Source organism: Pelodiscus sinensis, chromosome 14, assembly GCF_052426305.1.
Source record: "Pelodiscus sinensis isolate ZL-2025 chromosome 14, ASM5242630v1, whole genome shotgun sequence".
Classification (NCBI taxonomy): Eukaryota; Metazoa; Chordata; order Testudines; family Trionychidae; genus Pelodiscus; species Pelodiscus sinensis.
The window spans coordinates 19568824-19596526 of record NC_143065.1 but is presented as its reverse complement, the minus strand read 5'-3'; the positions used below and the strand labels follow the sequence as shown (position 1 = coordinate 19596526).

Sequence of the window (27703 nt, the reverse complement as noted above, 5' to 3'; positions counted from 1 at the left end):
TAAACAACACACCTTACTACTCTGTGTTGTCATCTTCTCCATTGAGAACTCAGGTAATAGGGTCACAAACCTGTTACCAAAGGGCTATCTTGTATTCAAGAATGGATGTGTATTGAACTGCTGGAAAGTAAATTAAGAGTATTTTTAGGTCAGTTTTGCCCACAAACTATAGCTATTACTAAAGTCAGTGAGAAGAACTCCTTGCCTGCACACTAGATCAGAATTTTGGTTCTTTATATAAAAAACAAGCCTTTTAGGAATACACTGTACCTTGCTAATGGAAAATAGTATTTTTTCCTTCAATTACATGATTAGTTTTTAGATAACATAATTTTGATGAAGCATTTTTATCCTTGTGCTAGAATATTCATAGTGCGGAAGATCTGGCTCCTTTAAATTCCAGAGATGAAATTGTATACAAAATGATTACACAGCATTTTGAGGAACTAATTAAATGCTTTATTTTGAAAATTGAATGGCAGGTTTAAATATTAATTGTCAAAATTAAATATGCGGTAGATCTGGCAGTGGCTATTAAATGTTAAAGAATCATGTAAACTCTACTGGATTGTGTGAAACCAATATTTATGTTCTAATGAACTTTGCAGATCACAGTTGGGTTAATATAAGTGTTGAAATCATAGCAACAGTTAAGAGGATGTGTTTTAATCAGGATTTGCAATTAATCAAATGTAAAGTTTTCTAGGTATTTTTTGTATCTTAAAACGTGTTGGCTGGGTAATTGTATGGAGAGACATTATTATAAGAAAAGTAACACACAAAATAACCTCTCTCCTGCTTTTTCTGGCTTCTTTTAATAATTAAACTCTAAAGATTTCTACATTTTTGCAGTGGCAAAGAAGCAGAGCAAAGATTGGGAACTGGTTGGATAACTAGATAGTTTGTACAGTATCTCCAAGTGAATCTCTCTACTATACGATTGACAGAAAACTGAGCTGATAGGCACAGAGATTTGCTAGCTTGCTTGGATCAACACGCTGCTAGTACTGACTTTGGATATTATACAATTGCACAGTTTATTTTTAAAGGAAATTTGTACATTTTTTATTCATAAAAAGGGAACTTGTCCTTCCTTTACAGCTTGTCAGTATTTTACATGCCATCCATACATGAAGTGTATCAGTATTGATCATAAGCTTTTACCCATTCCTTGGAATGGAAACAGTTTGACAATTTTCAAAGATGCCATATGCTAATTATTCATTCACTGTCTTCCTGCTTAATGGCACAATCCTTCGGTCTACAGCTTCAGTGTGGGAGGTGACAGCATGCATTTCATGGTTCCTTCATCTACCACAAAAAGTTCCACTTCCCCCCACACCAGATCTTTTCTTGCATTCCCTTATTGTTTACATGGACCACACAACAGGATAGCTATTAAAGTTGATTGCCTTCAAGTTTTTCATATTTCTAAAGGTAAGGTAATAACGGTTTTTGCAACTATCAAGTAGTGACATTCTATAGTGTTGTAAGTGAAATTTTTCAGATAAAACTTTTACAGTGAAAAATGAAGTTTCAGAGGAACCAAAACATTTCACAGATTTGCATCCCTTTCACTTAATTGTTTCCATCTAAACATTTAAAACATTCCTTCAATTTATTAAAAAACAAATTTTAAAATAAAAAGCTCAAAATCTAAGTGAATCTTTTTGTTTTACTTCAAACAAGTGGGTTAGGCATTTCAGATTTTTTAAACTTCCAAAATAGCCGTAGAGAGATGCCCTTTATTCCAAAACCTAAATACAGAGTTGGAATGTGGTTAAAAGAAATGGAAAATGGGTACATGCAAAGCCTTCTTACTGGGACCAGGGATAATGTAATCCATGGAAGGGCACAACTTTTCCTGTGCTTCTCATGTTATTGATCTGCTGTAGGTAAATAGACTTTACAAGCAACAAACAGTGTTTAGAAAAACAGTCCCTATTCCATTCCCCTACTGTAATATAATTTCTGCATAACCGCGAGATACTGACAAAAATTGCTACCAGGGAAAAACACATCTTCTAGCTGTCCTGCATATTGTGCAAAACTTCCCTTCCTTACATCCCTGGTTAGGAATCTGTAGGCAAGGTAGAAAAATCAAATTTCAAAAATCAGTTTAATGCAAAAACACTTTCTCAAAATGGCTCTTCTTTTGTTGGTACAGAGGAAGAAAAAGTCAAATATATTAACAGTTGTAGAGGAGTCTTCTTTTCACTACTACACACTATACTGCAACCTGTTTAGAGCTACAGTATTCACTTTTTCAGACTTTTCCAATAGTTATGGCTAGCTATTATTTTCCTTTGTTTACCTCATGGTTAAATTTTTATTTCTTGTTTTCTTCTTTTCCAATGCATTTCATGCCAGTTTAAGAGGAATCAGAATAAGGACAGAGTTTGATATATAAGCTATTCGAATTTTCTCAGTCTTTTAATAAAAATTTAATTATTCACTTTTTCAGCAAGACATTACAGCATTCTACCTACTCTGAAAGTATTCTCTTTACTTCACAAATAGCTGAAGATCATTTCAATTATGGGGGCTTCAAAACATTTTGCTTAACTTGTGGCATGACATTTTCCAGGGGGCTTAAAACACACAATTGAAAGTGTGGGTGCCGAGTTCCTCTGAGAAATTAGACCACTTGCCCCTAGAAGCAAGTACTGTATAATTCATCACTCTAATGCTAGTCACATTAGAAACTGAATTGAGACACAAGAATGCTATTTACAATCAGAGCTTTATGCAATTTTTTATTTTCTCTATTCAACAGAACATGAAAAGCAGAGGTTATGCAAGAGCACAGATTATATGAATTTGCACTTCAAAGTGAAATGGTTTTATAATGAGTATGTACGAGAACTCCCTGCCTTCCAGGATGCAGTACCCGAGTACTCTCTGTAAGTAGTGGGGAGAATGTCCCCTGAGTTTTTGCTGTGCTTGTTAAGTTTTATTTTCTTTAAATATTTATCCATTATAACACTAAAAGCAGATTGCATTTAAGCTCAGCAGCACAAATAACTCTTCTCCATACTCAACACACATTTCATCCTTAATTCTATATTACTGAAAAAGAGTAATACCAGATATTTAAACATTTTGTTAATGATTTTAGATTAATGTGTTTATTCAACGATTGCATTTAATAGTAGGGCTTTACAAATGGCAAAATCTTAAGGTCAGAGGATCCCTGGGGAAGGCAAAAAGGTGGGTATGACAACAGTATTTATATGTCAGTATATTCATTTCATGCCCAAACCTGGATTAAGATACAGCAGTAATGGGCAATAAGGACAATAACAGTTTGTATGCCATAGAACTAATTCACTTTTCTTCTCTTTTGCTGGAATTAAATAATGTTTTTGATCCTATGCATGACTTTCATTCACATTCCTATGTCTTCTAATTTTTAAAGTTCCAAAAACTTGCCTAGGAAGTTTGGGATATGTCATCGATTTTCATAGACCACAAATCCAAAGCTGCAAATAAAACATACCCTACCTGAAATTTTATCAATGTAAAACTATCTCCAGCTCATCCCATTATTAGTAAGAATTCAAAAGTATGCCAAGAAACAAAAACAAACAACGTCCTCCTGCTCCAGAAATGGAATCCATTTTATAAAGGACACTTTCTAAGTCTCAGACAATAGAAGCTCTCACACACATTGTCCCTGATCCTACCTGCTTGATCAGGTGGGGACTGAGGGGAAATAGACCATCCTCCTTCAACCCCATAGAGATTCCTTAGAAAAGCTAACACAGGCTCATTATCTTTCCCATCGAAACCTCCCCCCACTGGTGTTTATTTTACTGTTGCGAAGGGGCAAGCCTTCCTCCACAAAATTCACATCCAACTCCCACTTAAAGCAATTAGTGTTTTAGCACAATACTTGCCTATGATGTGAAAACATTTACATAACAAATAGGAATGCTAATTAATAATTAAAATTGGCCAAAACAATTACATCTTTCAGAATTATGTTTTTGCACCTGCCAAAACTGAGCATATACATGCAAATCTAAAGCATACCACACAACGATAATGTATAAATCAAAAAATTGTGGTGACAATTTCAAAGTCAGATCAGAACCTAAATGTTTGATATTGTATACAATCATGATATTAAAGTACCTTAGTGCAAGCCTTCCAACAAGGGCAGCAACAGGGACAATTGCCTGGAGGTCTCGGTAATTTAAAAAGCCCCAAGGGCCAATGGCAGGGGAGCAGGGCTGAGGCAAGGTTCCTATCTTTCCTTGCTCCACACCACTCCCAGAAGTGGCTGGCATGTCCCTGCACACCCTGAAGAGAGGGCCTCCATACCCTACCCCATCCCCACCCTCCCGAGTGCCAACTCCACAGCTCCCATTAGCTGGGAACTGCATCCACTGGGAACTGCAGGGGCAGTGCCTGTGGGCAGTGGCACACAGAGACCCTCTGATTCCCTGACAAGGAACTGCTGCCAGAGGGCTGTGCTGGTTTCTTTCAGGGGCCACCTGAGGTAAGCGCCAACCTTTTGCACCCAGATTCCTTCCCAGAGCCTGCACCTTGCACTCCCTGCCCCAGCCTGGTGAAAGTGAGTGAGAGTGGAGGAAAGCAAGCAAAGGAGGGAGGGAGGATGGAGCGAGTGGCCTCTGAGATGGGGTAGGACAGGGTGTAGTCTCAGAGAAGGATCCTGGTACAGGGTAGGTCAAGAGTCTTTGTGTTTGACAATTAGATAGTTGGCAACCTTACTGGGCAGGCATGTTGGCAACCCTTCCTGGCCATGCCGAAAGAGCATTCGCAGCATGCTTGTGTGCACATGGGGACTCACTGACTGATCTGACTGGACTTACTGTCAGCGGGCCTGCCTTGATGTCATAAAAGAGATCAACTGTGTGTCTATTCTGGAATAAAATGAATAGTTATAAGACTAATGTGAAACATCAATGGTTGTACTTTTTAGATGGTTTGAGCCTTTTGTCATTCAATGGTTGGATGAAAATGAAGATGTCTCGATAGAGTTTCTTCACGGAGCACTGGGAAGAGACAAAAAAGATGGAGTAAGTCCTTTTTATGAAAAATTGCACGAGGCAGGAGAGAGATTGGGTATCACAAAGTGCCATACTGTATAGGTTCACCTTATACCGTGTCCTTATTGGACATCACACACTATGCAAAGTCATTACTGGTCAGTGTTTGTATTTTGATGCTAGTCCTACTGCCTGATTCCAACCTCTCAATGGTTTTTGCCTATCTCAGTGCCCCTTACAGCTGCCGTTGTAGAATTTATTGGTTGCTTGCCCTACACAAGTGCGTAATGCTGCTTTGCACTGTCCAGCAGCTGCTGTGATGCATTTGTGAGATGGCAGATCTTTAGAGGTTCCTTCTGATAATTTATGTGTTGGTTTATACAGAACTTTCAGAGTATCACCCTTCTAGAGGAACATTTTCATAGAAAAAGATCTTGATTGTTAAATATTTATTAATGCTGTATAAGGATAAAAATATGACTGCAGCAATGCCATAATTAATAGAGTAACAGCATTCTCCAGTTAGGAGGGGAAGTACGTACAGTTATTACATTCAGATCTCATAAGCTGCAGAAGACATAAGGCCATACTGCTACCCAGGTCTACTGACAGGGAGGGATAAATGGGGCAACTGTCCTAGGGCCCAGTGATTCAACAGGGACCAGGGGAATAGCTGTAGCCCTGAGCCCTTCAAATCACTGCCAGAGCCATTGTGGTGTGTTTCAGGCAGCACAGAGAGCTGCTTTGGGGAGGCTCAGCATGGTCTGATCAGTGCTTAGGGCTGTTTAGGGGAGGACTGGTGCACTCTGAGCAGTGTTGAGGGCTGCCGGGGGAGGGTAGCTCCAACCCTGTCATTTCTGTTTGAGGCACCGCCATGTCCTGGAGTGCAGCGCTGCCCCCCCCTCACAGCCCCACCTTACCCAAGGGCCTAGTGAGTCTTTTTTTTAACCCCAAAAAACTTGGGTAAAGTCCTGGCTCTATTGAAGACAATTGGGATGTTGCTATTGGCATCAATGGGGCCAGGATTTCATGCCACATAGTCTGTGCAGAGATTCAGATAATTATGGTACAGCCCCATAGATGACTAAGTATTTATGTGAAACCGGTCAGACTCCACACAGGTCTGAATCTCTACACCTGAGACCCCAGTATAGGACCATTTCTGTAGTTTATAAAGCTCCGTCCTGCTCCCAGAAGAGCACAAAAGAACACATCAAATCACTGTGTTATACCCTGTTAAGTGCAAGCAGGTTTTTTTTTACATTTCCATTTTCTGGATCTAGGATGGATTTAAAGTAATAGGAAATCAGCGAATCCTGTTTTATTGTCAGAAGGTGGCTTTGCAAATGTTAACTCATTTTAATTGGTTTTTTTGGTTCCCTCCCTCTCTTCATTCTCCTGTAGTTTCAGCAAACATCAGATCATGCCCTTTTCTCTTGCTCTGTGGTAGATGTCTTCACACAACTCAATCAAAGCTTTGAGATTATCAGGAAACTGGAGTGCCCTAATCCCGAAGCACTGTCTCATTTAATGAGAAGATTTGCAAAGGTAAATTAAAATCAATGCATCTTGACCAGGTTTCAGAGAAAGTGACATTCTGCTGTCATTGTGCTTAAAAACATTCTAATGTTATTTAGAACCTGTAGTCCATGTTGCAGACCAGGATCCTTAGGCGAGTTGTTTCATGTTTGTTCTTGGGAAATTACCAATTATTTCAAAAAAACAACAGGTAGTCCTGTGGCACCTTTATTTATTTATATATATAATATACATACATACACACACACACACACACACACACACACACACAGGGGCTGATAAACCGTGGTGAAATCCACTCGCCAGCCCCGCACCGCGCATGCGCCACACCCTCATTGCACATGTGCGCGCCGCCGGTGAACAGGGCAACTGGCTGAAATTTGTCAAGCCCTCCGTGTGTGTGTGTGTGTGTGTGTGTGTGTGTGTGTGTGTGTGTGTACACACACACACAGTAGCATGAGCTTTTGTGGGCAAAACCCATTTCTTCAGATGATCGTTTCTAAACTCATCATCCATTTTGAGAAACTCTCATCTCCTATAAAACTGCTTCTTTGTTGTTCTTGTTAATCATTGAATCACTACTTAAATTTCAGAGCAATCCCTCAGTGAATCATAGTGATGTGTCAGGTCCGTGGGATGGCTGGAAGAGATAGAGGGCCTTACTTCTACATAATTTTGGCACCAAAATGCTGTCAGTTGAAGCCCCTCCAGCTCTGGTTTGTTTCTTGCTCTGCTACCTCATCTGCATATTGGTCCTGCTGATAGATAGTTTGTACTCCTAAGTTGTTTTAGAAGCTTGGAGAAGTGATGAGCTTTTCTTGAAGACCAAGCATGACTCTCATTCTCTGATGTCACTTAAAATCAGTGATTTTCCATTTCCTCGGGATTGCTAAGAAGAAAGTGAGCAGTGCTGATCTCTGTGGGATCTCATGTGCTGCCCTCTCTTTCTCCATTTTTAGATTTCACCACTGATAAATACTGCCTTCTTAAGTCTATCAGGCAGGCTTTCTTAACCTACTCTTTTGTACAATATTTCCAATTATACAGTATTCTTCCAACATGTCCAACCACCTCCTGGCCCCCACTAAGGGTATGTCTACACTACAGCGCTAATTCGAACTAACTTAGTTCGAATTAGTTAATTCGAACTAAGCTAATTCGAACTAACGGATCCAGACTAAAACACTAGTTCCAATTAGCGTTTTGCTGATTCAAACTAGCATGTCCACATTAAGTGGACCCTGAACCGGGGTTAAGGATGGCCGGAAGCAGTGCCGGCAGGGCATCAGATGAGGACTTAGAGCGTGGAGCTGCTGCCTCAGGCTAGCCGAGGGCTGTGCTTAAAAGGGTCCCGACCCCCACCCCGGACAGACAGTTCTCAGGGGTGCCCCGCTTGCAAAGCAGTCCTGGCTTGGAGTGCCCTGAGTGCCCACACTGGGCACATCACAGCACTGGGCCATCATACCGGCTGCACTTGCCGCAGGCTGCCATCTGGGGAGAGGCGGCAATTGGGGGGCTGCAGGAGAGCTTCCACCCCCAGAAGCCCGCAGAGCCAGCCCAGTCCTCCCCATCGGGGGCTCGTACCCCATTCCTCCCTCACCTCCTTCCACTTACCCTTCCCTAGCCCCCCTTCCTGATGTACAAAATAAAGAAAACGTGTGGTCAAAAATAGAATCTCTCTTTATTGAACAAAACTCGGGGAGACTGGAAAAAGGGGGTGGGAGAGGGGAGGGCAACTAAAAAGATCAGAGGTTTGGAACAGGTCCCATATGAAGAGAGGCTAAAGAGACTGGGACTTTTCAGTTTAGAAAAGAGGAGACTGAAGGGGGCTAGGATAGAGGTCTATAAAAGCATGAGTGGGGTAGAGAGGGTGCATCAAGAAAAGTTCTTCATTAGTTCCCATAATAGAAGGACTAGAGGACAGCAAAGGAAAGGAATGGGTAGCAGGCTTCAAACTAGTAACAGAAAGTTCTTCTTCACAAAGCAAAGAGTCAACCTGTGGAACTCCTTGCTGCAGGAGGCTGTGAAGGCTAGAACTAGAACAGAGTTTAAAGAGAAGTGAGATCAATTCATGGAGGTTGGGTCCATGGAGTGGTATTAGCCAGGGGGTAGGAGTGGTGTCCCTGCCCAAAGTTTGTGGAACGCTGGAGAGGGATGGCACGAGACAAATGGCTTGGTCACTGTCTTCGGTCCATCCCCTCCAGGGTCCCTAGGGTTGGCCGCTGTCGGCAGACAGGCTACTGGGCTAGATGGACCTTTGGTCTGATCCAGTATGGCCATTGTAAGCTCAGGGCTCAGGGTCGGGGGCCTCAGTGGACCACCTTGATTTTCATGCACACCTGTTCCTGGGTGGCCAGGCTGGCAGCTCTCCTGCCCTAGACAGCCACTTTCCTGTGCCTAGTGCGGAGGTCGTGGATGAGGTCCACGATGTCCACACTATACCAGGCGGGTGCCCGCCTCTTGCGGTCCCAGGCAAGCTCCCAGGAGCCGCCAGCCTGGTCCCGGGAAGAGGGGGAGGGCTGGGGGGCATCGGGTGGCTGGCTCGAGCTGTGCCAGGTGCAGGGTCTGCTGGCTGGGTGCTGGCAGGCTTGCACCTGGCACGGGCACCGTAGCCAGCCCGTGCCCCTTTAAGGAGTCCGGGGCCGGGAGGGGGGCATACGAGTTTCCCTGGTGTTGGCCAGAGTGGCCACCAGGGAAAGCTGGGGAGGGCTAGCCTCCCACTAGTTCGAATTATGGGGCTACACACCCCTTAATACTGCCTTCTTAGGTCTATCAGGCAGGCTACACACCCCTTAATTCGAATTATGGGGCTACACACCCCTTAATTCGAACTAGTAAGTTCGAACTAGGCTTAGTCCTCGTGGAATGAGGTTTACCTAGTTCGAACTAAGCGCTCCGCTAGTTCAAATTAAGTTCGAACTAGCGGAGCGCTTGTGTAGCGCCTATCAAAGTTAATTCGAACTAACATCCTTTAGTTCGAATTAACTTTGTAGTTTAGACATACCGTAAGACCTTTTTACATCTTCAAAGCAACTTAAAGGGACTAGGTTCTAAAGACTCCACAGAGAGGGGATGTTCTCAGCTGGGGTAAGCAGGCAGAGCTGACTTTATACTATTTACTTCCTTTACCTCTGATATGAGGTGAATGTCAGGAATGGGAAACGCATGCCAGGAACATGTCAGGACAGGAGAGCCAAAGCCAGAGCCTCAGGTTTGGGGAGAGCCATTTTATCTCATCCCAAAAGTGTCAATCATCTGCTTAGCACAGAAGAGTATATGACCTTCTATACTTGCTAAAGGAAGGGCCATCAGGGGCTAGAGCCAGTGCTGTGACAAAGACCCTCATTTCCAACTCATCCCCAAGGATCTACAAGGCTTAGGAGCAGGCCCTATGGCCAATTTGGTAGAGCACGATGGGGGAAGAAATCAATGAGAAAATCCTCATAGGTAGGGCCCTACCAAATTCATGGCCATAAAAAAAGTGTCACAGACTGAAATCTGGTCTCCCTGTGTAAAATAATCTGGAGTTTTGTGTGTGTTTACCCTGCACTATATAGATATCACAGGGGAGACCAGTGTTTCTCGAATTGGGGGTTCTGCCCCAAAAGGCAGTTACAGGGAAGTCACTTTTTTTTTTGGAGGGGTGAGGTCACAGTATTGTCACCTTACTTCTGTGCTGTCTTCAGAGCTAGGCACCAAGTGCCCAGCTCTGAAGGCAGCACTCTGCCACAGAAATAGGGTGGCAGTACTGTACTATGCCACCTTATTTCTGAGCTGCACTGGCCATTGGCTCCTGCCTTCATAGCTGGGTTTCCTGCCAGCAGCTACTTCACTCCAGCTGCCCAACTCTGAAGGCAGAGCCATCACTAGCAGGAGTAAGAGCCATCACCAGCAGTAGTAAGAGTAGCAGTACAGAAAGACTCCTACAATAACCTCCTACATCTCCTTTTTCAACCAGGGCTCCTTTAATTACAACATCATGACATTTCAGATTTAAATAGCTGAAATCATAAAATGTATGATTTTTTAAATTCCAGGACCATGACATTGACCAAAACGGACCATTAATTTTATAAGGTCCTATTCATAGGGCCCTTTCCTTCCCAGAGCTTTCCAGCTGTGGGCTTTGCTTTGGAAGGGGAGGCAGGCAGCAAAAAGGATAGTGAGGTAGATCCAAATTCAGGAGATGTAGGTGCTATTCCAAGTTTCTAAACCCTCTGCATTGGTAGGTGATATTGGGCAAGTCATTTCTCCGTATCTCAGTTGCCCCCACCTGTAAAATGTGGGTAATAATGGTTGTCTCCTTTTGTGAAGCACTTTGAGGTCTACTAATATGCAAGATATTATTATTACTTTGATCATTATGTTTTAAAAATACCATAAGTGATTATATTATGCCATATGCTATTCACCTGCCATTTTTTTGTTTCACATGGGACTATTTCTGGGTTTTATGGTCCAAGTCACAAGTTTTAGACTATAAACATGTTTATTTTTCTGAGTGCCAAAGATTAAACATCTCCGGGCATATCTACACAGCAGGGCTAAAGCCAAAATAAGGTATGCAACTTGAGCTACATTATGTCAAAATAATGGCTTGTAGTGTAGACGCAGACTTCGTTATTTTAGAATAAAAGAATAACGCTGCTGTGTAGACATAGCCTCTGAGGGACAGCCGTATTCATCTGTAACTTTAAAAACAACGAGTAGTCCTGTGGCACTCAGACAATCTTGTTTTTAAAGATTAAACAACATGTTTTTTTCTTTACAAACTAGACTCCACTGCGGAGACCTTGTGTGTCAAGTTCTAATTTTGTGTGGGTATTAACAGCTCAGTTTACAGGGTTCACCCTTAGGGTACATCTATACTACACTTTTATTTAGGAACTAGCCAATAGCCCATCATAAGACAGGATTTTCGGGTCTCTCCTCCACATCTCTCTCTCCTCCTCCTCCTCCTCCTGCCTCCCCCGCCCCCCCAGCTCTCTTCTGCCTCCTGCCTCTCTCTCCATCTCTCTCTTTCTCTTCTACTCGCCTCTCACTTGGGAGATCACGCTCCCCATGCTGCATGGGGAGCACAGAGCCCAAATGGTTGCTTGCGCCACTTGCTCCCATGTGGCGGCCTGGCTGAGCAGCGCAGAAGTTAGCTGAGCGCCACTGCGGGAGGCAAAGCGGGGCGGGGAGATGATGTTCACCACCGGGGGCGGGGCCTGAAGCCACTGTCATGCCACACATCACCGCCTCGCCCCCCTTCACCTCTCGCTGTGGCGCTCGGCTGACTTTTGCGTCGCTTAGCCAGGCTGCCACGGGGGAGAAAGTGGAGCAAGTGGCCGTTTGGGCTCCCCTGTGGCGGCCTGGTTGAGCAGTGCAGAAGTCAGCCAAGCACCATGGTGGGAGGCGAAGAGGGGCAGGGTGGTGACATACACGTCTGGACCCTGGCTGTGTACGTCACTGCCCCCCTTCGCCTCCCGCCGTGGCACTCGGCTGACTTCTGCGCCGCTCAGCCGGGCCGCCGCGGGGGAGCAAGCTATTCAAGTGGCTGTTTGGGCCCCATGCTCCCCATTTCAGTATTACAGAGTCACAGACATTGGGCTACTATATATATGCTAAGTTATTCCAGAAGAAATACTCCAAAATAGTTTATTTCAAAATAGCGCATCTACACTACCGGGAAGCCTCGAAATTAGACCGAGGCAGGCTCCCCTAATGTGGATGCACTACCTCGATTTAGAGCCTCAGGAAGCACTAGGAAGCAATTACTTTGAATGGCCCCAGGGAGGAGCCATTTCAAAATAGCAGCAGTGGAGCATCCACACTACAGCTATTTTGAAACAGAAATTTCGGAAGAGGCATTATTCCTCATGGAATGAGATTTATAGAAGTCAAAATAAGTTGTCTGTTATTTCGAATATATTTTGAAATAACAAAATTGCTGTGTAGACGCTCACGTGGTTATTTCGGAATAACAGCCGTTATTTTGAAATAATGCTGCAGTGTAGATGCACTCTTAGAGACTTGTCAGTTGAATTACATAGTTAAGTTCACCTGACTATTTACAGTATTTCCCTTAACTTCCAGAATAATAACTACAGGAACGGAGAGGTAATATTGCTAATACAGGTTGATCACTGTATATATACTTGAAAAGTAGTGTTAGTTGTAGAGCCTTGACTATAGTTATAATAAACCTATCTGGAAATTAGTGCTTTGTGCAAGTAAAATATCACTCTTCAGGTAAAAGCCAAAAGTAATTATCTCTCTCATATCTGAAGGCAAGTTTGAACAGCTGTTAGTGGATCAGACACCTCTTTTTTCTAGGTTTCTTAATCTGCTGTTTGATAAGCTTGCACATTTTGTTAGGCCAACTCTCTGCTTGGATTACCACACTTTCCTGCAAGCGTTAGAATTCCATTACCATGCCAGGAACTATGCAGTGGTTTGTATTTACACATAAATCTGTGCTTTAATCACACCTTTTTTCAGTCTGTAAACAAAATACATATACACATGACTGTTGAGGATTAAGTTCACATTTTAATCTGGAATTTGTCATCCTAGAGGATTTTCAGATCTCTAGCATTCTGCTCAGTACAAGTGTCTCAATACTCAATGTTCTTATTTTTTAGTGTCAGCATGCCTAAATGCAAAGTGTTTCCTCTATAGAAAATTATATTCCATTAAAAAAGAAACCTTATCCATTGTGAAGGGATTTCCTCTAAGCAAAGGAAAACTAAAACTTTGTACATTTAATACAGAATATTTTTCTATCATTTACAAATGTTATTTGCTTTGAAGAAAAACCTCCATTTTCACTTGAATACTGTTTTGTATTTTTACTTACAATTCTTCAGACTGTCACATGATTAGATATCTCAGTTAAACCTTTTCTTACCCTGCCCCCCCAGACTATCAACAAAGTGCTTCTTCAGTATGCTGCAATTATTTCAAATGACTTCAGTTCATACTGCGATAAAGAAAGCTTGGTAAGTAAAATTTTTAAAATATTATTTCTATCTTTAAAATATACACTTACAGATCTTCTTATAATTACTGGAAATATCATTGTACAGCAAGAAAATGAATGGGAAAAGGGAGTTTTTTTCCCCAGGGTATAACCTGTTTTCCTTGATCACTTACATTGTAATGTCATAACAGATGGCGTAGGAAAGAAATTAATATTAGAAGGAAAAATACTATGCATGTGGAAGAAACTGGTGATTTCCTAGATTTGAAGTGATTACATTGATGTGGATTTGCACTAAATAAAGGTGGGCTTTGTGTATGACAGAAACTTATGTTGTTCTCTCCTAAATCCCAGGGAATGATCAGTAATTTCTGTAATTTGACACATCTTTAACTCGTGCCCCCTTTTACTCTTGTCCATGCAGTAGTAAAAACTATTGTATTGTCTTGTTGGCTTCAGAGAATTCTTGAATATCAAGCAGTAAATGAGACACACACAGTGAAGTTAAATACAGGCAGTCCCTGGGTTACGTACAAGATAGGGACCATAGGTTTGTTCTTAAGTTGAATTTGTACGTAACTTGGAACTGGCTCCAGATTCAGCCGCTGCTGCTGAAACTGACCAGGGGCTGACTACAGGAAGCCCGAGGCAGAGTTGCTCTGCCCCCAGCTTCCTGGAATCAGCCACTGATCAGTTTCAACAGCGGCTGAATCTGGAGCCTGGGACAGAACAGCTGGGGCGCTGCCGGGTAGGTCCCCCCAGGACCAACCCGGCAGCACCCCAGCTGCTCTACCCCAGGCGTCCACAACAAAAGCCTGGTCTGCTGAGGGGGGGTGCACGAGCTGCGTCCCCCCTCCCCCTCCTGCAGACCAGGGAGACCCGGAGCAAAGCCGCAGAGGCGGCGGGGTCCCATGCCTCTGCGGCTTTGCTCCTGTCTCCCTGCTGTGCTGGGGGGAAGTCCCCCCGCAGCATAGCAGGGAGACAGGAGCAAAGCCGCAGAGGCGGGGGACCCCGCCGCCTGTGCAGCTTTGCTCTGGGGCAAAGGAGCAAAGTCGCATGGGCAGCGGGGTCCCGACACCTGTGCGGCTTTGCTCGGGTCTCCCTGCTGTGCTGGGGAGCTCCCCCCAGAACACCAGGGAGACCCGGAGCAGCTTTTCTCGCCCCGGAGGATGCAGTGGCGTAAGTTGGGGACTGCCTATAAGTCACAACAATATTAATTACTTAACCAAGGAAAACCCTAAGCAAACTGGCACAGTGTGTGGTGTAACTAATGTGCCATGAAGACCAGTATTACCAGGAAAGGCCTTTCTTTGCCTTGTCCAATGAGTATAGCAGCAGGAGTTGGCATGTGCCATGACTCTACTGCTTTGTCCTCATCTGAGTGGCAGAGGTGCAACCCAAGAGGTACCTCATGTCTCCATATTTAGGTTCAAACCCAGTCAAGCTCATATGCAGGACCTGGCCTTATCCTGTCACCTCTTTATGCATAGGTATGGGATTATGTTAATTGTTCCTGGCGCATAGACATTGACTCCATGGATGTGCTAAAAACATTGAGTGCTTAGCATCGGTTGTTGTCAATTGCCAATCTGTTATTTGGCACGCGCAGCAGCCTCCATCAGCTGTTTGGCGCAAATGGTCTGTTTCCCAGCATGGGGCTGCTGAAGCTCCCAGCCAGGCTACCACCTGCTGCTAAATGTACATGCGAGTGCTTTTGATTTCCAGGGCAAAGGGAGCTAGGTAAGGGGGACAAGCAGCCTGGGCACAGCCATTTCCCTAGTCTAGCTGCAGAGGTGGGAGATGAGGTGAGTACTTTCTCGGCTAGCCACTGGAGGGTTATTTGGGGGAGGTCAGCCCTCAGGGGGTTTCTCAAGGACCAAACCAACCATTCTCAGCACACACTGGGATCTCCCTCAGGACTCGTGGCAATCTCCCTCTGTGCACTGCCCAGAGGGTGGAGGGACAATAGATGTGGCTCTTTTATGAAAAAAATTGCTTGCCCTCTGTCTGATGAGTAAACTTTCAGCTTCACTGCAGCCCCAGGAGCGCATAGGCAGCTACCCCCTATTGCCTCCACCAGCCCGGACTCTCTCTGTGCCCACACCCTCACCCTCCAGGCTTTGGGAGCTCCCAACCCCTGCCCAATCCCCTTTCCCACAGTTCTGACCCCGGTCCTGATTCACATTGGGACTCGGGGCTCCCAATCATCCCTTCCCCTGTGTGTGGGAGAACAGAAGGGGGTACACATCTTCCCTTCAGGCTCTCTCTCATCCCATGCCTGGCTCTTATGCCTGGGAAAATAACGTTTCCCCAGCTCACGGCAGTCCCTTCTTTCCCTCCAAGATCACGCCTGATTGGGGGACTTTTCCTCCCAGCGAGAGTCTGTCTCCAATTTGACCTCCTCTCTGCATCAGAGAGGATCTATTTTTTTCTGTGACAGGGAGTGCCAGCCCCTGTCTCTCCCCTCTCCCCCGCACCGAGAAAGCTGAGCCTAACCAGGCTCACCCGGCTGAAGAAGCCCTGCGCCTCGCCCCCCCACCCTCAGCCCTGCTGGGCATACTCACACTGCAGCCCGGGTGTAAAAGCCTGCTGAGGAGGAAGGAGGTACTGCCAGAGCTCCTGAAGTTCAACTGCCAGAGAGACCAGACCTGGAAGCCAGCCAGTGAGACATCTAGGCTACAGAGGATCTGGAGGAAGGACCCTGGAGAGAATCCAGTGGAGAATGGGAGGAAGTAGCCCAGAGTAGGAGATTGTATCCTGAGGAGCTCAGCATGTTGCAATGGGATTCCTGAGTGAGCAGAGGCCTGTGCCACTGCTACCAGGGCTCTGGCTGGGACCTGGTGGAGTAAGGAGGGCCTGGGTCCCCCTTCCCCAATACTCCAACCCATGGGGCCTACATCCGCCATATTAGTGACTCCGGTGGCTAGGTCACACAGCCCCAGCAAGAGGGGTATTGAACACTGACTTTTGGAGTTAGGCCCTATAGGGCCAGGAGGTTAGGCCTAGAGAGAAATTTCTGGACACGTGGGGTTGGGGTCTAACTTCAAGAGCCCTTAGGACCCAACTACTCCCCTTGGGGGGTTGTAAGTGGACGACCCCATGACACCTTCCCCTGGACACACCCCCACACACTCCCCTTCCACTGCATCGAGCACTTTCTCCCAGGTCTCAGCTTCAAGTCAGGAGAAGCTTTCAACTTAGGATGCTGGGCTGTCTCAGGCCAGTGCAGGAAGCATTTCAGGAATCCCCTCCCCGCACCTTTGACATGGTCCCACCAGATGCTCCCCTACCACAAGTTGCAGAGTATATGAAGGAGTCAGCAAAAGCTTCAGAGGAGGAGGGGGTGTGCAACCCCGGGGACTGGGAGAAGCTGGAGAGTCACATCAGGATGAGTGACTAGTCCATTTCTATGCTGTGCAGTTGATTTTAATTTCTCTCTGTGTGTCAGGGTGGGCAGTTTCTGGGGTCGTGTAACCAGACAGAAACCCCTCTGTAACATCCATTTTTGCTTGCCTGGAGCATACAGGGCACACAGAGTAGAAGGCCCAGGCTGCTGTGACCGTGAATGGCTGTAAACAGAGATATGCCAATTGCTGACCAAGAGGCTGCCAAGGAGTGCCCTTGACTTAACCCATATTGATACGAACACACAGCCGTCCGTGGGGGGAGGAATCTCTCGCCCAGTAAAAAAAAAATGTCTAGTGCTCACAGTTTAGTTAACTCTCTTGCAAGTGTAAATTAAGTTGAAACTTGCTTGTAAGAACTGGCGCCACAAAACGGACCAGTACAATTTGGCCTCTTAGATAAGAAAGAGGATACGGACCCCAGGGGTATAAAGATGGGTCCAGCAGCACATTTACTCTGAGCGTCAATCTACCATCTATCTGCTGGTCGGGTTAGGTGTTTGATCTCCCGAGGTTCCAAGGGGATGTCCACCTCGTATTCATCTTTCCTAGGAATTGAGAGACCGGCCCTGGCTTGACCCGCTGGAGTCGAGAGGCACAGAAAGGGGTAAAAATTGTACCTGGATGTGGTCCTTTGTCTTAAGTGTACACATAGACTTAGAGCTCTTTAAAGATTAAGCTGTCACTTGGTAACATTATTTCTGTTTTCTATCTTTATTTTCTTTGTAACTATTTTTTTAATCTATATTTGCTAGCAGTTAAGAAATAGAGCAACAGCCATTGTAACCATATGCTTTTATAAGTCTTTTTAATAAACCTGTAATTGTTTAAGTTTTTAACCTGACTCCTTCAGTTTCTGTAACAGAACCAAGTACAATTTAAAAGAACTTCAGCCGGTCATAAGGGACAAGTATAGGAAGAGCTTGGGCGTTCGGATTTGTGTCACTCCCAGGTGACAGATCCGTTGGGGCATCTCTCAGTCTTTCCCAGACTGCCTGCTGCGATTCTGCATCCTAGCAGCTAAAATCTGAGGTGTAATAAGCTCTTCCTATAAAGGGGCGTCTGTTGGCCTGCTGGCTACCCTCTACGACGGGACCGCGGTCCTAGCAGTAAAGACACAGACGTTAAACCTTTTCTCGGAAACACACACACACACACACTGCCCTGACCATCGGCTGACAGGTGGCTGCAGGGCTAGGCTTGGGAGGAAATAGATGCTTTGAGAGTGGTGGGTGGGAGCAAGTATTAGACAGAGGCAGTGGGGAGCAGAGAGAGACAGATGGGAAAAGGGACACAGTAGGGGGAAACATCCAGAAGGGGTGATTCCAATGATACTAGGCCCATAGAAACTAGAATATGAAGGATGTGTATAAATATGCTGAAAATAGCCTCTCCCAAATTGGCCGCTTCCCTGCCCTCTGACACACACCTGTTGCTCTTAAGGCAGACAGAAACAAACAGCAGGTGCTCAGTGGTGGAGTTTAGAGCAGAGGCGAGCAATAGGTGGCCTATGAGTCAGATGCAGTTTGCCAGGGTTATCTACGGGGAGGTGGCATAAAAAGGTTCATTGAGAAGCAGGGTCTAGTGGAGGGGTGGAGCCAGGATGGGGCACCCAATGGCAAAACCAAAAGTCAACACCTAGGTTCCTTGGTCATCTGAAATTTTGGAATCAATACATAGCTGTGAGGGGGCAGTGTTTCTCCATCCCCAGAACACTTGGCCTTGCTTGGGTTCTTGGAAGGTAGAAAATCACAGACGAAAGGGCTAGTCTATAGTCCCGTAGAACCCCTTCTCCACCCCTACAAGGTGATCAGCTGAAATTCAGAGTGAGAGAAGACCTGGTCATAGAAATAACAAATCAAGATGTGCAGGAAGCACTGCAGCGGGAAAGAGACTGCTCAACAAAATGATGCTGAAAGCCCAGAAAGTCCTGCGGCAAATAACCCTCTTCCAGTCCCTTCCAGAGAGGGAATAAAGTCATTAGCCACTGCCCACAGTATCCAAATTGTCCTATGTGGCACTGCAAAGGACTGGTGAAGATCAAACAGGGAGCACCCACATGAAACTCAGAACACAAGAAACTCCACCCAAAGTGCTGAAGGACTGTCCCAGCCATTGCTGGTCCCCACAAACAGTTCCTGAATGGGGTATGCATTCTGTGAGGTTATTTGCACTTCAACTCCCACTGGAGTCTAGACAACTTAGGGGTGTTTAGCACCTTAGAAAAGATTCTTGGCATCCTGCAGTTATTCAAAAACCCAGAAGTTCAGAACTTTTATAGATTTATAAAATTTGAAAATTAAACTAGAGCACAAATGTATCCCCCTCTCCTCCACACACACATAGAACTGGCAGAGGAATACACTGGTGTTATTAGAACAGAATACATGGGAAAATGGAAATAATATGCCCTCATTAACACCAGAGCTTGATATTATCACAATCCAAAGGTCACAAGCATGTGCAACCAAAGAAATCAGAAATATGATAGTGAGACAGCTGTATGCTGTGTATATTTCCTCAGACCTGAAGAACTCTGTATAAGCTTGAAAGCTTGTCTCTCACTAACAAAAGTGATCCAATAAAAGATGCTACCTCTCCCATCTTGTTTCTAATAGCTAAACAGCAACAGTCATAGGGTACGTCTAGACTACATGCCTCTGTCACCAGAGGCATGTAGATTAGGCTACCAGACATAGGAAAATGAAGCGGCGATTTAAATAATCGCCGCTTCATTTAAATTTACATGGCTGCAGCGCTGAGCCGATCAGCTGTTTGTTGGCTCAGCTCGGTAGTCTGGACGCGCGGGTGTCGACATCAAAGGCATTTGTCGACCACCCAGGTATGCCTCCTGGGATGAGGTTTACCTGGGTGGTCGACAAATGCCTTTGATGTCGACACCCGCGCGTCCAGCCTACCGCGCTGAGCCGACAAACAGCTCAGTGCGGCAGCCAGTGCGGCAGCCAGGTAAATTTAAATGAAGTGGCAATTATTTAAATCGCTGCTTCATTTTCCTATGCCTGGTAGCCTAATCTACATGCCTGTAGCAACAGAGGCATGTAGTCTAGACGTACCCATAGATTTTACCACAGAAGACATTTGCAATATTATTTTTTCTTCCAAACCACAGAGATCCATATGGTAGGAAAAGACTTAAATATTCTCTTCTTCCTGTGCAATTACATTTTATAATGTCAATATATGAAACTGGAGAAATGAGATAATTTAGAAATCTGTAACTTTAGACAGTGGTTTTGTATAAATATTTTTAGAAGGGAATAAATTTTATTCATATTGATGTGTCATATTTCAGACTCTCTTTGTACTTGAAATATTTTCATCCTTGGAGCCCTTACAGCAAACATAGTGAAAACAACATGGAGAAAGAGTTTTCCACATATTTTGCATCTGGCAATACTTAATTCTCACTTACATCAGAAAGAAGACACTACGCAGTAGGCTAGGTTTGGCGGTCATTACTGTAATAATTCCAAGAAGCATAGCTACAGGTTGAACCTCTCTAATCCAGAACACTCTCGTCCAGAAACATGTCATCCAGAATGGTTTTGGTTAGCCGGCTGTCCACTTCCCATGGGTGTGGCCAAGTTTCTCACAGTCCCCAAAAATTTGTTTATAGCCACCAGTCCTAGCTCTTGGTGTTCTGTGCTGTTATTTAGCTCTAATTTACCCCTAAAACAGTGCTGCCAGACTATTTTTTGTTTTTAAGTTTTTCCCATTACAGACTAACTCAGCTACCCCTCTGAAACTTTTGAACATGCAAGGCACTGCATTCAGCCGTATGATGTGGAAAAATGATACCATCTACATGTTTTTTTAGTCTTTAAAGTGCTACCAGGCTATTTTTTGTTTGTTTTACCCCTAAATGTCCTTTAACAGTACAGTAAGCAGTGGAAGTATTGGTAATGCTGCTAGACAACATTGACCTCCCATGGTCCAGAAAATTCGTTCAGAACTGGTTTGGTCCGGACGATTCCGGACTAGAGAGGTTCAGCCTGTAGTGTGATGTAGTCATAAGTTTGCCCAGCAGGGCACTTTAATGGTTCAGTGGTTGTATGTCTTTACTCAAATTCCCCCCAACTCCTAGAGGAGCTAGTGAGCTGAAAAGACCTGGGGGCAGAGTATCTCCCTTTGATGTGGGAGTGAATGCATCCCCCCCCCAGCACCTATGTCAGTCATCTAGCCTACCTGTTCCAGATGGGTGTTTATCTATAAGTTTGGTCCGATATGTTGCCATATAGGCACTTGCATTTTACATGTAGTGTGTACATGAATTAAAATTTGTAGTACTGAATGTACAGTTCATTTCAAATTAATCCTAGCATTAAATCTAATTAACTGTTTCTGAAATGAATGGACTCTGATACCTTGTTAGGTCATCAAAATCTGTTTCTGCTGCCGCTTAGTCTATCAATGGGATTTTTTTAAATTGTTGAAGTGACTGATTTCTGAAGCCATCCTGGAATGCTAATCTTTGCTAAGGCTTTGGATAAAATTAATCTCATTATGGCTTTGTAACAGACATATCAAGGATTACAACAAATGACTTTGTAGAAAGATAACTTATTTTTATTTAGAAATCATCTATTTGAAATTCATATTTCTGAGATTTCATTTGATCTAGTGATCTCAAGTTATACCAAAATGCCATCTTCTGTCTTTCATTTGATAAAAGAGATTTAAATAAACACTGTTTTATTATTGTAGCCAAGAGCAAAGTTATCAAATGTATTTTAGTTCCATTTTATTAATTCCATTCAATAAAATTGACAGGCAAACATTTCAAATAAACGACAGACTAAGCAGTACATTTTCTGTAGTATATATCTCTTTATTAAATGTATCTTATTTTCCCACAGCCTGTCACTGTTTATGAACATATTTCAGAGTTATTCATTGTCTATGCTATTCAGCTTTGTGTGTTGTATCTGACTCCTCTAAATTTCCCTTAAATCAAACTCTTAAGGTTCAACACATACAATAAGCTGAGAACTTTTATGAACCACAGATCTACTCCCACTGAAGTCAGTGCAAATGTCACCAGTGAATTAGCGGGTGCAGAATCTGAGGGGAAACTTTCAACTTGTCTCCTTAGGAACAATTCACCTGTTACTTGTTTTTGTACTTAGCTTCTCTCTTCCTGTATTGCCAGGAGCATTGGCATTTGTTTAGAACAGTGTTTCTCAACCGTTTTTTATAAACTACCTCCTTTAAATATATATATATTTAAAAGTACCCCCAGTACCTACAGTTTTCAGACACACACACATTTTTTCTACCATTTCAATACATTTGTTTAAACAACTTAATCGTAGCTGGGCGGGCGATGAAATTTTTGGGCATAAAAAGTACAAAAATAATAAATCGCTATAAAATTTAAAACAAAAATTCAGTTCTCTCCAAATTTCAGTTCTGTTGATGAACCCCCTAGACTTCTCTTGAGTATCCCTAAGGGTACTCATACCACTGGTTGAGAAACACTGGTTTAGAAGAAATACACCTGCTTCAACTGCTTATTCCTCATCAGAAATCATAATCACCTGTTTTTGATGTCACAGATTGTTTCCAAAACTATCAGTAATGATACAACTAAGTGGTAGGAAACAATTATGCTTTTTCATGGAGAGAATGTCAGAAATGACCTACTAGGATGACCAGTGGCTCTCAAATATCCTCTTAAAAGAGAGAGACTCTGATGTGGGCAACTGCTCAGCCCGGAACATTCCCTGCAGCAGCTTTAGAGCTTGGTGGCCATGTATTTATAGCACATTAAAAACTCTAGATGTCTTACATGCATACAATATGACAGGTCCTTCCCCAAAGTGAACAATCAAGTGACATGAACCTGCAAATGCTTATTGCTAGCCATAGCGTTTATTACTATGAATAGTCCCCATTGAAGGCCTGTGGAATGGGAGTTCCGCAGTAATAGTCTGGAAAAGAAACAGGAACAAGCAGTAAGACAAACTATTATTTCTCTAATTTTTTTGAACCCTGCAGACTCATTGACTTCATAGTATTCTCATCCAATATCAAACATTCTTTTAATTATTTTAAAAATTTGATTATGTATATGCACACTACTGCTATACAATGATACATAGATCTGTGTATATATAATTCACATATACTACTAGGTATATTTGTATATTATTTAGTTGTGTATTTATCTTTTTCTATATATACTTATTATTAACTGCCCTCCTCTTCGTCCATAACCCTTTTTCCGAATACTCATTGCTTTTAATCCTGTCCTAACTTCCAATTCTAGTTGTTATAGAAGGGCTTAGATGATAATATCTCTTTGGCTTATTTTGTATTTGGGTTCAGTTCTCCGGTTTGCTCCACGAACAACAACTCTCCTGAATTGCAATCTGCAGATCTGCAGATTTGGTCATGGTTGAATATTTAGCAAAGAGCAGGCAATGACGAAAGGTTCACTAACAAATTTTAGTTTCCATTCAACCATATGATCAGTGGTGCTCTTTTGAAGCCTGGTGCACAAGTAACTGGCAGTTCTTGTATGACAGAGTTAGTGACCTGCTGTTTTGATGGGGCATGCTTCCCTATTGCAACAGATATAGCTCCCTGGACAAAAGACATCCATGAGTGTCAGTTAGAAAAACCATTTAACTAGGATATATATATAAGCAAATTTGCTTCTAATGTTAATGTTTCACAGGAAATGTCATCAACCTTTTAAATACTGTTGTTTTGCTTATTCTTTTATGGAAACATCAACCACAATATTATCCTAACCTTAAGATATGACAGAGTCTATTATTGTGTGCACTGCCTAAAACAATGAGGCTATGTTCTTGGTTAGCCATAATAAACATGATTCGTGATAGAAAATAGCTTTATTCAAGGATTTGCTGGCTTTTTTCTAGAGGAACTAGTTGGGGGTGGGCGGGTGTTTTTGTCTGAAATGTAAATCAAGATGCCGCAAGTCACTGGTGCTGAGTGCCCTCTTTCATGAACTTTCCTATCCAATCCTTAAGGAGAAAGCACTCATATTAGATAGAGAAAGGAGCAGGACATAAGGGAGCTTCTTGTGGGCAGCAATGGGGAGGATGGCTAAATAGTTACATGAGCTCAAGTCACTTATTGAGGGGAAGAAGAGCACTCTCAGGACAATGTGCTAGAGTTTAGGATGAGTGATGAAAGGGTTTGCTAGATAAGAATCTTCTTTTTCTTCCCCTCCAGTTTCCTTTTTCTTTCTGACCCTGAGTTCCCTTAGATTTTACAGAGTAGAATGCTTAATTATTTACATGCTTTTCTAAACACTAAAGTCTACTCAAACCATGCTTTAGCCAACAGTGAGCTGCATCACCAACTAAAAGGGTTCTAAATGTATATAGATTGCTGTTACCACTTCAATGCCCATCGTACTCTTGTGAGGTTGGAGAATAGTTGCATTAGAGAAATTTGTTTTGTGAAGGTTTGAATGCAGTGTGCAGAGGCACTGGCACAGTAATCCTGCCAAAACAGAATTATGTTATCATGATTGTTTTTTACATTACAAGGTAGTATATAAAGCCACACATACGGAGCCCCAGTAGTGGTACCTTTTTTGCATAATTCCAAATAATCTGCTTAATTTCATATCTATTTCTGACAATTGCTGTCTTTTGCAGTGTGATTCCCTTGTTCTTTGGCATACCATTTGAAAGACAGTAGCTTAAGTGAAAAGTCTGAATACAAAGGCATCTTTATGTGACTAATATTGCCTAGATTATTATTAAAGCGCTTTTAAAGTAATGCAAAATTGTTCATCTATGGAATCATTTAGAGATTGTTATAGAATTGCCTGATTTACTCACATGCTAAGATTTCAAAGGTTAACTTCACAGTAGTATGTAAACTTACCAGATTGATTTCCAGAAAAAAACAAATAGATATTACACTCTTGGGTCACTTTATAAAGTTTCTTCCTTGTGGCCATTCTCAACTGTTGTGTTTCTGTTGGTTTGTATTTGAATGTTCATATAACACATACTGTACTTTATTTATAGCCCTGTATCTTGATGAACAATATCCAGCAGTTGCGAGTGCAGCTTGAGAAAATGTTTGAATCTATGGGAGGAAAAGAGGTAGGCGGTTTTAATTCCCTGCGTTCACTGTGCAGTTACTTAGAGATCATTAGCGGTATGTTCACAACCTCTCCACAGCCTTTGCTTCTGCTTGCCAAGAAAATCAAAATGTAAAAATAAGACATCTTACAGAGTCTGAAAAAATATAAGATCTTATTTAAAAGCAATGTCATGTGAGATCTATTTAATGAACTGGGAATGTCTGGGGAAACAAGTAATGCATTTTCATAGAAACATGCTAATGATCTGTAAAGTTCAACCAATATTAGATGTTTTATGTTGCATTCTATAGTGCAAGCTTGATTTTAATGTTTGTACTGGAATATATTTTGTTTTGTACCCGTCTGTTTTGTTTTCAAAATTCTGTAGAAAATGTGCCTTGTGTTTTGTCTGTAATGTGTCATGTCTTTGTCCAATGCCTTTGACTTGCAATCCACTGAACAGAAGAAAGAAGGAGAGCGATTCTTTTATGAGGTTTGTGATAGTAAGCATCTTTTATTATTCCTGACCATATTTCCTAAGGCTTTGAACCGTTTCCTCCTAATTTCCATGTTTGAATTTAATTATTCCCTATAATGCTAACTACTATGTTTTGGCACTCAGTTTACACTTTGCATTAAATCTTACAATATGCAAATAGTGTAAAATCTTCAAGAAATCACACGAAGCTTGTAAAATATATTTTTCCAGTACATAAAGTCCCAATCTTGCAAATCTCTCAAATGAGCAATACTGATGCACTCAAGCAGCATGCCAGCAGTCATTCCTATTCAGCAAAGCATTGAAGCATGTGCTTAACATTATAAGCATGTCTCTAAGTCCCATTGACTTTAATGGGACATAACCACATGCACAGGTGCTTTCGCGAATCAGGTCAGTAGGTAGTTCCCTTAAAGTAACTGATTACTCACATGAGTAACATTTACAGTCCTTGCATCCAGAACAGACCTGCCATTTGAAAAGTGTTGATGTTGCTAATCAAATGAATAGCAATGTATTCTTTTTCAAAGTGTTAGATCCACCAATACAAGAAACATTGTAAAGCCTGACCTGATTTTTATTAGATAGGATACCATGAAAAGGAAAGTCAGTGCCACCCCAGACCTTGGACAATTGTGAACAGTAAAAGTGAACATTTCAAAGGTTCTTTGCTTCTCATTCTATTGTTCTGAATGTTGTTTAGCTAAAAGAAAGGTCTAAAAACCTAAATCTAATTCTTAAAGAACACTCAGAAATTATGTACAATATAACAAACAAGTGCTTCTGACAGTCTTTTGTGCAACACGCAGGGATTTTTAAAAGCTTGGTATCTGAAAATTATGTTTTGCTGAAGTTTACCATACTAGGGCCAATGCAGTGTTTTGTGTGAAGGAACTTGACAGATATTATTGACATGATACATTGTGACATATCCCAAGCTACAGGTCAAATAATCAAGCTTCAAATAATGATTTGTTCCATGAAAATGAAGTTTCTTTTTAAAACTTGTTTTCTTCTTTGAATAACGAAGACCTTAAGATTTGGGTGAGGTACTCAAAATCTAATTGCCTTAGCAGTGACCATGTTATTGGCAATTACATGTATATAATTGGAATGAAATGCAGGTGTTTTAGCAATTTTCAGCTGTATATTAATACTTCATCTCTATAAGAACTGTATAAATCATAATATTTTAGGGAGCCAGTTTCAGAGTACCTCCCATGATACTGAAGTCAATGGGAATTAAGAAAACACAGCACCTTCTAAAATTAGGCCCAAAATATATGACTTGCCATTCATTCATTTCAGGGATCCTGCACAATGTTCTCTGTAACTTTTTCCAATCTATGTGCAGAATACCTTTTGTTATATGCACCGAGGTGTGTGCAGATGTGCCACACCAACAGAAACGTATGCTGCTAGCTAAGGGAGGCTGTAGGCACTCTGCTAAACAGCTGGGCAGCATCTGAATCTCTCCTGGGTGATCACCCAAGCACTCAGCTTCCAGGGAACACTGATCCTGCACCAAAATAATTTTCAAAAATGTTTGGATCCGATAAAATCAAAGTCAGTGCACAGCAGCAATGAAAAACTGATGTACTGGCTGTAATTGGGGGGCGGCACATCCAACATTTACAGAAAAGCTGCAGATTTGTCAGTTTTAGTATCTTTTTGTTAAATGGGTAGTAAAATGTAATCAGCTCAGCTGTGTAAAAGTGGACAAATAGGGAGGGTGAATGTTCTGTTCCCACACAAGTACATCTCTAATATTCTTCTTAAAACAGCAGCCTTTTTATAGCCATTACTAAGCCATATATAGAGATTTCTCTCTCTGTTTCAGGAGTGGGAATTGAAGAGCTGCAATATTATCATCAATGCTTCATTATAAAATGTGCTAAATGTGTACCAGCCAGATTTTTGAGAGAACATAAATCTACTGTGTGATATCTGAATTAATTTTGTTTAATTTGTGGATTGTTGCTTTATTATGCAGCTGTAGGTTAATTGTTCAGCTCCACGTTGACATTAAAAATCAGATGCACAGGTTGCCCTATTCACTCAGATGTTCATTATCAAGTATCATCTGCCTGACGATGCTCTCTTAAGTAGCTATTAGTTATTAGCCAGGATGGGCAGGAATGGTGTCCCTAGCCTCTGTTTGTCAGGAATTGGGACTGAGCAACAGGGGAG

The 27703-nt window shown here is 42.6% G+C and overlaps 1 protein-coding gene across 1 annotated transcript in view; it reads left to right on the top strand.

Moving 5' to 3' along the window:
• UNC13C (unc-13 homolog C) overlaps positions 1–27703 on the top strand; it is a 435134-nt gene that overhangs the window by 308914 nt on the left and 98517 nt on the right. Inside the window, exons 18-22 of the mRNA XM_075897272.2 lie at positions 2777–2903; positions 4949–5045; positions 6420–6563; positions 13460–13537; positions 24956–25033. Coding sequence (XP_075753387.2) covers positions 2777–2903; positions 4949–5045; positions 6420–6563; positions 13460–13537; positions 24956–25033 — 524 coding nt within the window. The remainder of the gene's footprint in view (positions 1–2776; positions 2904–4948; positions 5046–6419; positions 6564–13459; positions 13538–24955; positions 25034–27703) is intronic.